This window comes from Cetorhinus maximus, chromosome 15, assembly GCF_964194155.1.
Source record: "Cetorhinus maximus chromosome 15, sCetMax3.hap1.1, whole genome shotgun sequence".
Lineage (NCBI taxonomy): Eukaryota > Metazoa > Chordata > Chondrichthyes > Lamniformes > Cetorhinidae > Cetorhinus > Cetorhinus maximus.
This window is the reverse complement of record NC_135893.1, coordinates 15,468,852-15,482,169: the sequence shown is the minus strand read 5'-3', so window position 1 is coordinate 15,482,169 and position 13,318 is coordinate 15,468,852. Positions and strand designations below refer to the sequence as shown.

Below are 13,318 nucleotides of genomic sequence, written 5' to 3'. Positions count from 1 at the left end.
ACCACATACCTTCGCAAAAAAGCAATTTGTATTTTTTTAAAGACACATGCTCTGTTAAAGGCGTTTCATAAATCAATTATTTCATCTCTTCCAATTTCAAAATGTCACTAATCTGGAGTAGTCTTTCCCCTCAAGGTGTTGAAAGAACTCAATAAGCCAGTTCATGCAGTCAGTTATAATTCCTAAGTGGAAACACTTCGGCTATTAAAACAAATTGAGACTTCAGCTTGACAACAGGAGCTGCTTCCGTAATGAAAGATAACACATAATAGTTCAGCACAGCGCAATTAAATATAACACGGCACTATCCAGCACCGCATGGCACGTCCAGCACCACACGGCTCGGCCCAACACCGCACAGCACTGTCCAGGACAGCACAGCCCAACACCACACAGCACAGCCCAACCCAAGACAGTAAAGTCCAACACAAGACAGCACAGGTAACACAAAACTTTTCAACACAAGAAAACTCAGTTCAATACAGCACAGTACAGTCCACCACAGCACAGCCCAAACACAGCACAGCACAGCACAGCCCAATACAGCATAGCACAGTCCAACACAGCACAACCCAACAAAACACAACACAATGCAATGGGCCAAATCTTCCTGGACCAGGACATCTCACCCTGCAAGCCCTTAGTTAAGGCCTTTCCTACATCCTTCAGTTCAAAAAGGTTTTACACTGAAACCTGCTGGAAGTGCAGAGCTGATAACAGTTAAGAGTAATGGAGCCAACAGTCTATGTCTTTAAACAATGAGATTTAAGGATTAAGAAAGAAACAGAGGAATGGTGGAAAAGGAGTGTGAATAAGAGTCAAATCAGGTTATGAAGGAGAAATAAGGAGGGAAGGAATGGATCAAGAAAGAAAATGAAGGAAAAATATGAAAGAGTTTAAAATTTGCAATTTTTAAAATTGTTAACAATAATTGACTAGTTGCAGGAATAGGCCTCACCAGTTTAAATTTTTCCCATTTTGGACTAGAGAGATTGGCAGCCATGACCAACTATCACATTGTTAAAAGAGCCCTTACACTATTCAATAAAATCCCTAACTTTCTGTAGCAAGTTTAATGGGCAGTTAATGTGCAAATCCAGTGCATTCTTAAAAAATAATAGGGAGGCTAAGGGTGGGATGCTGTTTGTGTGAAGCAAGCAGCAGAAGCAGAGTAGCTCAGTCCTCCTTTCCCACTCGATCCCTGTAGCCTCGCAAGTTTATTTTCTCCAAGTGGCCATCCAATTTCCTTTTGAAATCATTGATTGTTTCCATTTCCACCACCCTCATAAGCATCATGAAAACATCACATACAATGCTGTAGACATTTTTCTAACTTTTGTGGCAATAGTCACCTTGCCGGCTCACAAGGTTGGCCACTGAACTAGGTCCCTGCCACAAAGCTTTGAATTTTGCTGGTTGCTTATTCTGGCCTGATTTAAATAACATTGATTGGATGACATTTGTCTCATGAACAATTTCTTCACAAAATGTCACACAAGTTCACGTTGTTTTACATTTATTGCCAAAAGGCTTAATGAAGTCTGCATTGCAGCTGTACTTATTATAGGATCATTGCTATTCTGGAGCTGTAGCTTGATGAAATGTTGATGGTGTGCTGCACAGTGATTAGTGACGTATTCCCATCACATCACTGTGTATATCTGCAGCAGACTCAATGTTAATGCACAATATAAGGTTTCTTGAGTTCAGGCCACGAAAGATCCAGCAAATATGACAACTCTGAAGGTCGTTATTGGTGGAGATTCACATCTGCACCTTGATCTTCACATAGTAGTTTAACAAAGGCCTTTTGATGCTAAAAGCGATTCAGTTTTGTTTCAACATTGAAAGTGGCCCCATGACCCATCTTATCAGGGCCATAAGTTGCTATGATGTACTGAGGATACATCCAGAACCTTTGGACTGTATCAAGAACTCAATAATAAACATGTGTGCGCACACACAACCATGCACACATACCTGCACACTAAAACTTATAAATTGCTGACGAGAAGCTGCTTTTACATGATGAAAATGTATTATTTATCATCCCTCATTGTAAGTGGAATACCTCATGTGATGCAGGGTTTGTACAACTCATGAGTTCAACTTGGGACTCGGTTACCAGTGTTCACGATTTATGTAACTATCTCACATTAGCACAGTATCCTTTACACAGGAACTTTCAAACAGACCTACAGACCTTTCCTGTATACACAGAATGGCAACAATATTTGTTTGATGTCCAAAGAATCCTTTGATCAATTGAGAAATAGTCACTACTGCAGTTAGTGAAATGTCAGTGAATGCACAAACTTGGAACATGCAGGCTTGAAAGGCTTCACTGAAAACGTCACTCGTAATAAAATGCAATGTTTAAAAATCAGATCATTTAAATCAGAAGGTTTCTATGCATAAGTTAAAAGTCTTAATTGAGTTTCGGCAAAGATGTCCCAACCATACAGCATAGAAGGAGGCCATCTGGGCTATCATACCTGTGACTACTTGGCCTAGGCACTAAGTGACAGTGGAAATACAGACATTGAGGAAAGAGAATACTTGCTAATGAGTGATGGAATTGTTGGGCCACTTGGACACAACATTAAGAATACAGCAGCATGGACTGGTCAGAATAGGCACTGCTGACGTGCTTTTGAAAATAACAAATACCTTCCTCAACTGGCCAAATCTGGTTTTAAAGCTGATGAATATCAGTGCTGGGCAATGGAAGATGTTCCACTCTGGTTCTGGAATAGCGATCACTCTCAGGTTAGGTATACAGAGCCTCAATTTAACATCCCATCCAAAAGACAGCACTCTGACAGTGCAGCGTTTCCTCAGTAATGCACTGGAAGTGTCAGCCTGGATTTTCTGCTCAAGTTTCTGGGTGGGACTTGAGCCCATGGCCTGCTGACTCAGAGGTGAGCGTACTACCCATTGAATCAGAGTGACAAAGACAACTGGGTCCCTTGAGTCCCCTTACTGTCTATATATTTTTGATTCTAGTACATCATTATTAACCAGTGAAATGCTCAAGCTTCAAGAATGAAGCCACCCTAATTAAACCTTGAGCATAGAAGGTGTCTCTCTCCCATCTTCAGGCCTGTTCCTTAAGGGACCTTTACAAAACTGCAAAAGCCAGTTGACATGAGTGCTAAAGGCAGCTCCCACCTGCTGCCACCAACACTGCCCCCCCCTCAACCCCCTCAACCCCCATCAGCTTGGCCCAGGATTGAGACATCTTTGTACAACTCAGGTTGGAAAGTAAATTCTTATCACCCAATTAAACAACAGGTTCAATGAAGCAAGAGGGGAAATCTAAGGGGAGCAGATCTTTACCTTTGTGTTGCTTTCCAAGTCAGTTGTCCACTGCCAGTGCAGCAAGGGCAGAACATTACAAACTGTTAAACTCATTAGGAAGCAAAAGGCGAGAAAGGAAGCACATAAAGGATTTCAGACAAGTCGTACTCAGAACTGAAGAAGTACCAGTTAAAGGTCAGATTCTCACTGTTTTTCCTTTAATGTAAAACTGTAATGTAAGGTAGGGCCACTTTTAACCCAACCAGCCCATTGGAGAACTGACGAGATTGGGTTAGAATTACCCTCTAGGTAAATCTTTAAGATGAAAAGCCTAATTTCACTACAGCCCACTCAGCTGGAATGAGGAGGGGTTAAAATCACTTCTGGGAAGGCCTCCTCAAATTTTAACTGGCACTTTTCTGGCTTTGCGACAATCACCCACCCCCAGACATGCCAAGGCTTGATTACAAAGGGCGGTTGATGTAATTGCAATGGGCAGGGGGTTCCAACACCTGAATGATTAAGGCTTGCACAGTCCCGGACCCACCTGAGAAAACTGACGGCAGGTAGGAGTGTTGTTAGCTGAGGCTCTGGTGGGTAATTGTTTTTACTTTTGAAAGCTTCATGTTGGGCTGGGAGGAGCCCAAAGAAATGTACGCAGTTTTGAATCCCTATTTAAGGAAGGATATCATTGCTTTGGAAGCAGAATGGCAAGTTCATTAGATTGGTTCTTGGGATGGGAGGGATGTCTATGATGAGAGGTTGAGTAAATTGGACCTATAGTCTTTGAAGTTTAGAAGACTGAGAGAGGACCCCATTGAAACATAAAAGAGTCTGAAGGGGCTTAATAGAATAGACACAGAGGTTGTTTCCCCTGGCTGGGGAATCTAGAACATAGGGGCAGAATCTCAGGATAAGAAGCCAATCATTTACAACTGAGATGAGGACAAATTTCTTCACTCAGAGTAGTGAACTTTTGGTATTCTCTATCCCAGAATGTTGTGGATGCTCTATTGTTGAGTACATGCAGCACTGAGATAGACAGATTTTTGGTCTGTCAGAGAATCAAGAGATATGGGGAGTGGATAGAAAAATGGATTTGAGGTAGATGATCAGCCATGATCGAATTGAATGATGGAGCAAGCTCAAGGATATACATGGCATGAGTCCACAAGGGGACAGAAAAACAAAGCCCAGGAAATAAAACCACCTGACTCTCTGCTGACTTTGGTCTACCTGCACTCCCAGGTTAAAAGTGGGGTTCAGCTCATCGCTAAGTCATAGATATTGAGAACAAGGGGGCACAGATTTAAGGTAATTGATAAAAGAAGCAATGGGGGAGAAAAAGAGAAAATTGTTTTTCCGCAGCTAGGGAATGCACTGCCTAAAAATGAGGTAGAGGCAGGTTCAACTGAGGCATTCAAGAGGGAATTGGGTTGTTTCTGTAAAGGAAGAATGAGCAGGGCTCCGGGGAGAAGGCAGGGGAGTGGCACCAGGTAAATTGCTCCTACAGAGAACCAGCATGGACATGAAGGGCCAAATGGCCTCCTTCTGCGCTGTAACAGTTCTGCGATTCTGTGATCCCACACTTCAGCAAAAGGGGCTCAGTGACGTAGGGAGGTCATAGAAAGTGTAAAGGTGGAAACTCAACTTCTAAAAACATAAAAACCTACTTTTTAAACCCAGCATCCTTTCATTTATCTAAATTGCTCTTGTTCTGGTCTGGTTTAGCTTCCTGTCTCTTTACCCTCCCTTCAAGCAAATAGTTCTAATCACATTTAACTGATTGTTCCCTTCAATCCATTTTCCTTCATCCAATCCAATCCTGAATGTTTTTGCCTCAACCACAAACCCCGGAAGTGAATTCCACAGCCTCACACCCCTACCTCAGGAAAGGACAGAGTGTACAAACATTTAAAAAAGCAGCAAAGGGGGAAAAAATAGTAAAAAGGCAAAATTAATGGCCCTTTACTTAAATGCACATAGTATTTGGAACAAAATAAATGAATTAATGGCACAAATAGAGGTTAATGGGTATGATCTTATAGCCGTTATGGAGAAGTGGTTACAAGGGGATAAAAGCTGGGAACTAAATATTCAGGAATATGTGGCTTTTCGAAAGGACAGACAGAAAGGAAAGGGTGGTGGGGTAGCTTTGTTAGTACAAGATGGAATAAGTGCGATAGCAAGAAAGGACCTTGGATCGGAAGATGTAGAATCCATATGACTGGAGGTAAGAAATAACAAGCAGAAGAAGAAACTGGTGGGAGTAGTCTATAGGCCCCCTGACAGTAGCTATACTGTAGGACAGAAAATAAATCAGGAGATAATGAGGGAAATAATGAGTAAATAAGGCAGTACATTAATCATGGCTGACTTTAATCTTCATGTAGATTGGGAAAATCAAATTGGCGGAGGTAGACACAAGCAAGAATTCATAGAATGTATTCAGGACAGTTTCTTAGAACAATATTATGTGAATCCATTCAGGGACCAGGCTATTTTGGATCTGGTAATGTGTAATGAGGCAGGTTTAATAAATGATCTCAGAGTAAAGGATCCCCTAGGTAACAGTGACCATAATATGGTAGAATTTAGCATTCAGTTTGAGAGTGAGAAACTTGGGTCAGAAACAACTGTGCTAAACTTAAGTAAGGGTAATTACAATGGAATGAGAGCAGAGTTGGCTGGAGTAGACTGGGAAAGCAGTTTAACAGAAAAGATGGTTGATGAACAATGGCAGACGTTTAAGAAAATAGTTCATGACTCTCAACAAAGATATATCTCAGTGAGGAAGAAGGATTCAAGGAAGGGGATAAACCAACCATGGTTAACCAAGGAAGTTAAGGACAGTATCAAATTGAAAGAAAAAACATACAAGGTGGCAAAGATTTGTTGTAAGCCAGAGGTTTGGGAAAGTTTTAAAAACCAACAAAAGATGACCAAAAAAAAATAAAGAGGAAGAAAATAAACTTTGAGGGTAAACTAGCAAGTAATATAAAAATAGACAGGAAGAGCTTCTTTAAATATATAAAAAGGAAGAGAGATGCAAAAGTGAACATAGGCCCCTTAGAGAATGAGGCTGGGGAAATAATTACGGAGAACCAGGAAATGGCAGAGGAGTTGAATAAATACTTTGCTTCAGTCTTCATGGTAGAAGATACTAATAGCATTTTAAAAATACTAAATAATCAAGGAGCAAAAAGTGGGGGGGAGGAGGAAATAAATACAATAACTATCACTAGCGAAAAAGTACTAGGGAAACTAATGGGGCTAAAGGCTGATAAGTCCCCTGGCCCTGATGGGTGTCATCCTAGGATATTAAAGGAAGTAGCTACAGAGATAGTGGATGCACTGGTAGTAACCTTCCAAGAATCTTTAGATTCTGGAAAAGTCCCAGAGGATTGGAGAACGGCCAATGTAAGACCCTTGTTCAAAAAGGGAAGGAGACAAAAAGCAGGTAACTATAGGCCAGTTAGCTTAACATCTGTCATTAGGAAAATGTTGGAGTCTATTATAAAGGATGTAATAGCAGAGCATTTAGAAATACATTCAGAGTCAGCATGGCTCCATGAAGGGGAAATAATGTCTAACAAATTTATTAGAATTCTCTGAGGAGGTAACAAGCAGGGTAGATAAAGGGGAACCAGTAGATGTAATATATTTGGATTTCCAAAAGGCGTTCGATAAGGTACCGCACATAAGACTACTTAATAGGATAAGAGCCCATGGTGTTGGGGGTCGTATATTAGCATGGATAGAGGATTGGCTAACTAATAGAAAACATGGGGATACAGGGAGCATTTTCAGGATGGCAACCTGTGGAGTGCCACAGGGATCAGTGCTGGGGCCTCAATTATTTACAATATATATTAATGACTTAGATGAGGGAAGTGAATGTACTATCGCCAAGTTTGTGAATGACACAAAAATAGGTGCAAAGGCAAGTGGTGTGGATGACACAAGGAGTCTACAGAGGGATATAGACAGGTTAAGTGAGTGGGCAAAAACTTGGCAGATGGAATATAATGTGGGAAAATGTGAGGTTATGCACCTTCGCAGGAAGAATAGAAGAGCTGAATATTATCTAAATGGAGAAAGACTGCAGAAGGCTGCAGCACAGAGGGATTTGGGAGTCCTTGTGCATGAATCCCAAAAAGCTAACATACAAGTTCAACAGGTAATAGGGAAGGCAAATGGAATGTTGGCCTTTATTTCAAAGGGAATGCAGTATTAAAACAGGGAAGTCTTGCTAAAACTATACAAGGCACTAGTTAGACCACACCTAGAATACTGTGAACAATTTTGGTCCCCTTATCTAAGGAAAGATACACTGGCATTGGAGGCAGTCCAGGGAAGGTTCACTAGGTTGATTCCGGGTATGGAGGGATTTACTTATGAGGAGAGGTTGAGTTGGTTAGGCCTGTACTCATTGGAATTTATAAGAATGAGAGACGACCTTATTAAAGCATATAAGATTCTTAGGGGGCTTGATAAAGTAGAATCTGAGAGGTTGTTTCCCCTTGTGGGAGAGTCTAGGACCAGAGGGCATAATCTCAGAGTAAGGGGGAGCCCATTTAAAACAGAGATGAGGAGGAATTTCTTCTCTCAGAGGGTAGTCAATCTGTGGAATTCTTTATTGCAGAGGGCTGTAGATGCTGGGTTGTTAAGCATATTCATGGCTGAGATAGACAGATTTTTAATCAGTAAGGGAATCCAGGGTTATGGGGAAAAGGCAGGAAAGTGGAGTTGAGGATTATCAGATCAGCCATGATCTCATTGAATGGCGGAGCAGATTCGATGGGGCCGAATGGCCTATTTCTGTTCCTATGTCTTATGGTCTTATGGTTATACCTGTGTGAAGATGTTTCTCCTCCCTCTATTCTCAGTCTCACACATTTCCTCTCGGTGTCTATGGCCCCTCGTTCCTGACTCTTCAACTGGACAGTCTGTTTGGATCTAGCCTGTCCCATCCTTTCATAATTGTTGATGGGGTGAATGTCTGATTAGGGTCAGGTGAATTATGAGACCTGGGGCACACTACACCACAAGCACAATTGCAGTACCCTCAGCCAAGGCCACCCAGGCTTATTTACATGCCCTGAGTGCCAGCTGAGATTAGCCATATCAGCAGAGGTCAGAGGTCAAATCTTGCTGGTCTGTAAAGCGCAGTACTTTTCCAGTATTTTATATCAGTTAAATTACCAGGCACTGCATTGCTTTTCCACTTTGGAAACATTAGGAGATCAAGGATCCTGGCACCTAAGAGAGACTCAGGCAGAATGCAAAATGGGATACTCCTACTGTCCAAGATGGTTGTAAGGAGACCATTAGATCTTCACCCTCCAAAACCTGAGACAATCTAACTCCATATGCCCATCAAAAATGCTAAACATTTGGCTGGTTTGAACCATTTGAAGACATCCTCTAAGAGAAAAGAAAGACAATAACTCTTTGGAATGCTGGGCAGGCAGCGCATGAGGAACTAGAAAATAAGCAGCTCTAACTTAGCGTTTCTCTTCCACATTGTGTAAGTTTTCTCAAGCGATAATGGATGTCAAAATTTATAGCTGGCATGGTGTTCCGGCTGGGTCAGAAGGTTTAGGGTCAGCTGAACACGGGTGATGCTGGCCAGAGCAATAAGACGATCTACAAAGCAAAAGATGGGTCAACAAAATGGTCCATTCAGGTCTTACCCGTGGAAAAGATTGGAGAGCTGCTTCGGATTTCCTCCATCTTTTGTACAAACAAAGAGTTCATTTCACGTTGAAGAGTGCCCGGACGCTTCTGAGGGTTCTGTGCCAAGTGATAGGAGTGCTCCAGACCGCTCAGACTCTCGAGGCTTTGAGACTCGGGTGAGTCACAGCCCTTGCTGGTGACCTCCAATTGGTCGACCTCTCCACTGCTGCAACCGACACCGTGGACAATCTGGCATCGCCACCTCTGCTTGGGTTGGCATTGGACCGCGGGAATCAACCGTTCATTTTCGGAGGAACCGCGCTGACGTGCCCGCTTGGCCACTACCAGGGAATCTGGTTGGTGGACACGCTCCTTCCACTTGCGTTCTAGATCTGGGCTCTCCCTAGAACCAATGACGCATTTCATGCAATTGGTGGCCATGCCAATCCTACCGCAGCCATTTATGGCACACCTGGTAAACACGCCTTGCCTTTGCTCCTCAGGATCCAGTATGCGCACTCGGTGTGCTCGCCTTAAAGGCTCGCTAAACACCACACCCGTAGTCGCACGTGGCTTCTGACCTTCCCCCGACCCCTGGCTCGTCCCCTTACCTTTAAAAGTCTCTGTCTGCACTTCCCCATCGGTGCCAGCCCTTTCAGCACCTTCCAGAGCAGTCTCAGCACATTCAGCATCCTGCTCAAACCGAGGCTGGGATGTGTCGTCGGACTCACTCGCTCCCTCTGAACTGCAGTCTTTGGTATCTAGAACGATTTGAGGAAAGCCCTTTTTGCTCTTCTGTTGCCCTTTGGTGGGGGCACTGGCAGTCCTGCGGAGGATCTGACTGCTAAAAGAGTGCTTGCGAGTGAGTAGTACAGCAACATGACTGTCGAGCGAAGCCTGCTTTGGATTTCTGTGGAATAGGCCCTTTAATCCCATGACTTGCTTGATCTGCAGAAAAGACAAATAAAAACAAAAAAAAAACCTGATTTTAAGAATCAGTCTTAACCTCACGGCGATCCCAAATAAAACATCGGACCATTCTGAATTTGGACCTAACGAATCACAGCATCATACAGCACAGAAAGAGGTCATTCAGCCCATCGTGCCCGTGCCAGCTCTTTGAAAGAGTTATCAAAGCAGTCCCATTTCCCCATCACTTTCCCCATAGTCCTGCAAATATTTTCCCCCTTTGGGTATTTATTACAATTCGTATTTGAAAGTCACTCTCGAATCTTCTTCCACCACCCTTTCAGGCAGTGTATTCCAGACATAACAATTCACCGTGTGAAACAATTTATCCTCATGTTGCCCTGATTAGTTTGCCAGTTACCTTAAATCTATGCCCTCCGATTACCAACCGTCCTGCTACTGGAAAGTTTCTTTCTATCTATTCTGTCAAAACCCTGCATTATTTTGGACCCCTCTATTAAATCTCCCCTAACCTTCCCTGATGCAAATTGCTGCAGTCTCCAGTAATTCATATTGGGCTCAGTGCAATAGCTCTATTGGATCAGATCCTGAGAAGGATATTTAATATTTCAAAAAGTAGCAATAGCAAGGTGTCAATGTGCCTCAGTACATAGTAGCACACGAGGTGTTACTTTCACTGGCTATCAATATTCCAATGTCAGTAATTCCACCCTGTGCATTATACCTATAGCATCCCTATGACTCACAATGACTAATGTAGCATCAATGTTAATGTGATTCAAGTGGTATATTGGTGCTATCAGTAAGACATCGCTGGGCACTGGTGCAGAAAAAGAACTGCTCTACTTTCTGTCTGGCTTGGATTCAAAAGCCAGATGCCCTGTTGATGACAGCAGCATTGCCTCTAACTGTTTAAAGACCCTCGATGAACAGATGCTGCTTTCTCATCCCCATCCCCAGGTCTCCACCCTCCTGCCCTTTGAATCATAGATTCATAAAGTACAGGAGGAGACCATCCGGGTCATTAGAGTTGTGCTAGCACATTAAAATTGCTGAGATGCAGTTTCACATGTGCTGACAGCTTCGCGCTACCTCAGTTAACTGGTTGTCTGTTCTCTGTGAGCCCAAACAGGTGGCAGGATATTAACACAAGAGCCCAACCCTGTGCTCTTCGGCATCCAAATGTGCTCCCTGTTACTGTATAGAGGGGGGCCTGGCTGATTTCACCGGCCCCCAACCCAATTCACTTGTGTCAGTCCGACTAAGGCTGGGGCTTGTGTCTGGCTCAATGCTGCCCAATGCAGTGAGTGCATTAATTGATTCAGCTAGGGTCCTTATACTTATCAAACACAAATAATAATGGTGATTTCTTGAACCAAAGTCCAAGCTGGGAAATACACCAGGTAGAAACAGCATAATAAACAAAGTCAGTCAAAAAATGAATAATGATTTTCTGTTGAATATTTAACAGACTCTGTGTGCCCATTCTATCTGGTTCAACAGACAAATCGAAGGTAATTTAGACTTTGTGCAATGGTGTGGAACAGGTGACAGTGAGTCAGCAGCTTGTTTTACATGTTACATGATATTTATTTCACTGACTTTGAAGTGTGTGTGAGGTTTAAGGGGCTGCCAATTCATTATTGCCTGTTTTACACCATTGTGCAGAATCAAACATTACCCACAATGAACGTTGAACAAAAACACACATAATCACACATGCACGCACACATCACATACAAACACTCATACTCAATACACCCAGCATAAACATACACACTCGCAACACACACACAACATAAACACACACACACCATACATGCACCACATATGCCATACATACACCAAACACATACTAAAATGCACACAAATAAACCCTTGCATATGCATAAGTACACACAAGCATACACAAATGCATAAATACACTCAGGTATACATGGGCGCATCAATAATGTTCAATCTCACCTTTTAGTTCCATACTGTTGTCCCTTTAAGTTGCAGTTCATCAGCCTGTCTGTTAGCAGTGTTTCAGTGAAGGTAACAGTGGGTGCGAGAAATGTTTGGCCTGTGCCCACTCGTACTGCGAAAACACTCAGCAGTACAATTACAGAGTCTGTCATGCAAACCTGGCTTGTGTCAAGAAAGAACACTTTGAGCTGTGTAACATCACGGCTCAGCTGCCATGGGTTACAGGTCTGTCACTGGTGGGAACAGTTTGAGTGGTGATGAACTAAACCCATCACCTGAGGATGTGTTATGCAACTTTGAAATACTTTGGCTTAAGTGAATATTTCCTCATGAAGGTAATCACACTATTGTAGAGTCTGTGGTGAAGTCTAATAGGAGGTCCTTCGAGCAAACAGGAGGCCATCCCACTGACTAATCTGATGCAAATATTCAAATGAAGCATAAATGAAACTGGGAAAACATGGAAAGATTTATGGCACAGAAGGAGGCCATTTGCCCCATCGGGAGTTGGCACTTGTGTGGTATTTTGATTCAATTGCTGATTGTTTTATACTCATGGGTAATTCTAATATTTTAATAAATACACTGTCACAAAGTCAAAATTAATCCCTTTGTATAACAAGGAGGCTGGTGTCCAGGGCTTGGGCTAAAGAATAGAAGCATTATTGAAATCTCCAAGGAAGGGATATGAAGGAAGCATAAGGACCTGGGTGCACAATAGGAGCTAGAACCAAGTATTAAAGATATTCTGACTGATTGACAGCCAAGTTCTTACAGCTTTTAGCTTCTCCTTGATGTTAAGTTTATCTTTGCTGAGTTTTGTACTTTTTTTTTGTGAGCTGTAAATCATTCTTCTTGTTCTGTCAGTTCCGCTGGCCACTCTGAGCCACATTCAAGGCAGCTCACCACCACCTTCTCAAGGGCAGTTAGGGTTGGGCAATAAATGCTGGCCTAGGCAGCGACGCCCACATCTCATAAATGAAAAAAAATTCTACCACAGCTTGGAGACTAGGCACATATCCTGCTTTCAGATCTCTGCTAGCTCCACGCTAGAAATAATAGCAACAATAATTTGCCTTTATATTGCACCTTTAATGTAGTAAAGTGTCCCAAGGCACTTCATAGGAGCATTAGCAAACAAATATGACATTGCACCATAGAAGAAGACAGGTGGCCAAAAGCTTGGTAGGACGTAGGTTTTAAAGTGTGTCTTAAAGGCAAGAGAGTTGGAGAGAGTTTAGGGCCCAGGCAGCTGAAGACATGGCTGTCAAAGGTGGCTTAATGAAAATTGGGAGGTGCGAGAAGTCAAAATTGGAGGAGCACTGATACCTTGGAGGATTGTAGGGCTGGAAGAGATTATAGACGTAGGGAGGGTAAAGGCCATGCAAGGATTTTAAAACAAGGATGTGAATTTTAAAATTGAAATGTCACTGTACCAGGA

The 13,318-nt window shown here is 42.6% G+C and overlaps 1 protein-coding gene across 1 annotated transcript in view; it reads right to left on the bottom strand.

The window, feature by feature from the left end:
* The window catches only part of plch2a (phospholipase C, eta 2a), a 158,153-nt gene that overhangs the window by 3,873 nt on the left and 140,962 nt on the right, over positions 1 to 13,318 (bottom strand). Inside the window, exon 22 of the mRNA XM_078557950.1 lies at positions 9,591 to 9,927. Coding sequence (XP_078414076.1) covers positions 9,591 to 9,927 — 337 coding nt within the window. The remainder of the gene's footprint in view (positions 1 to 9,590; positions 9,928 to 13,318) is intronic.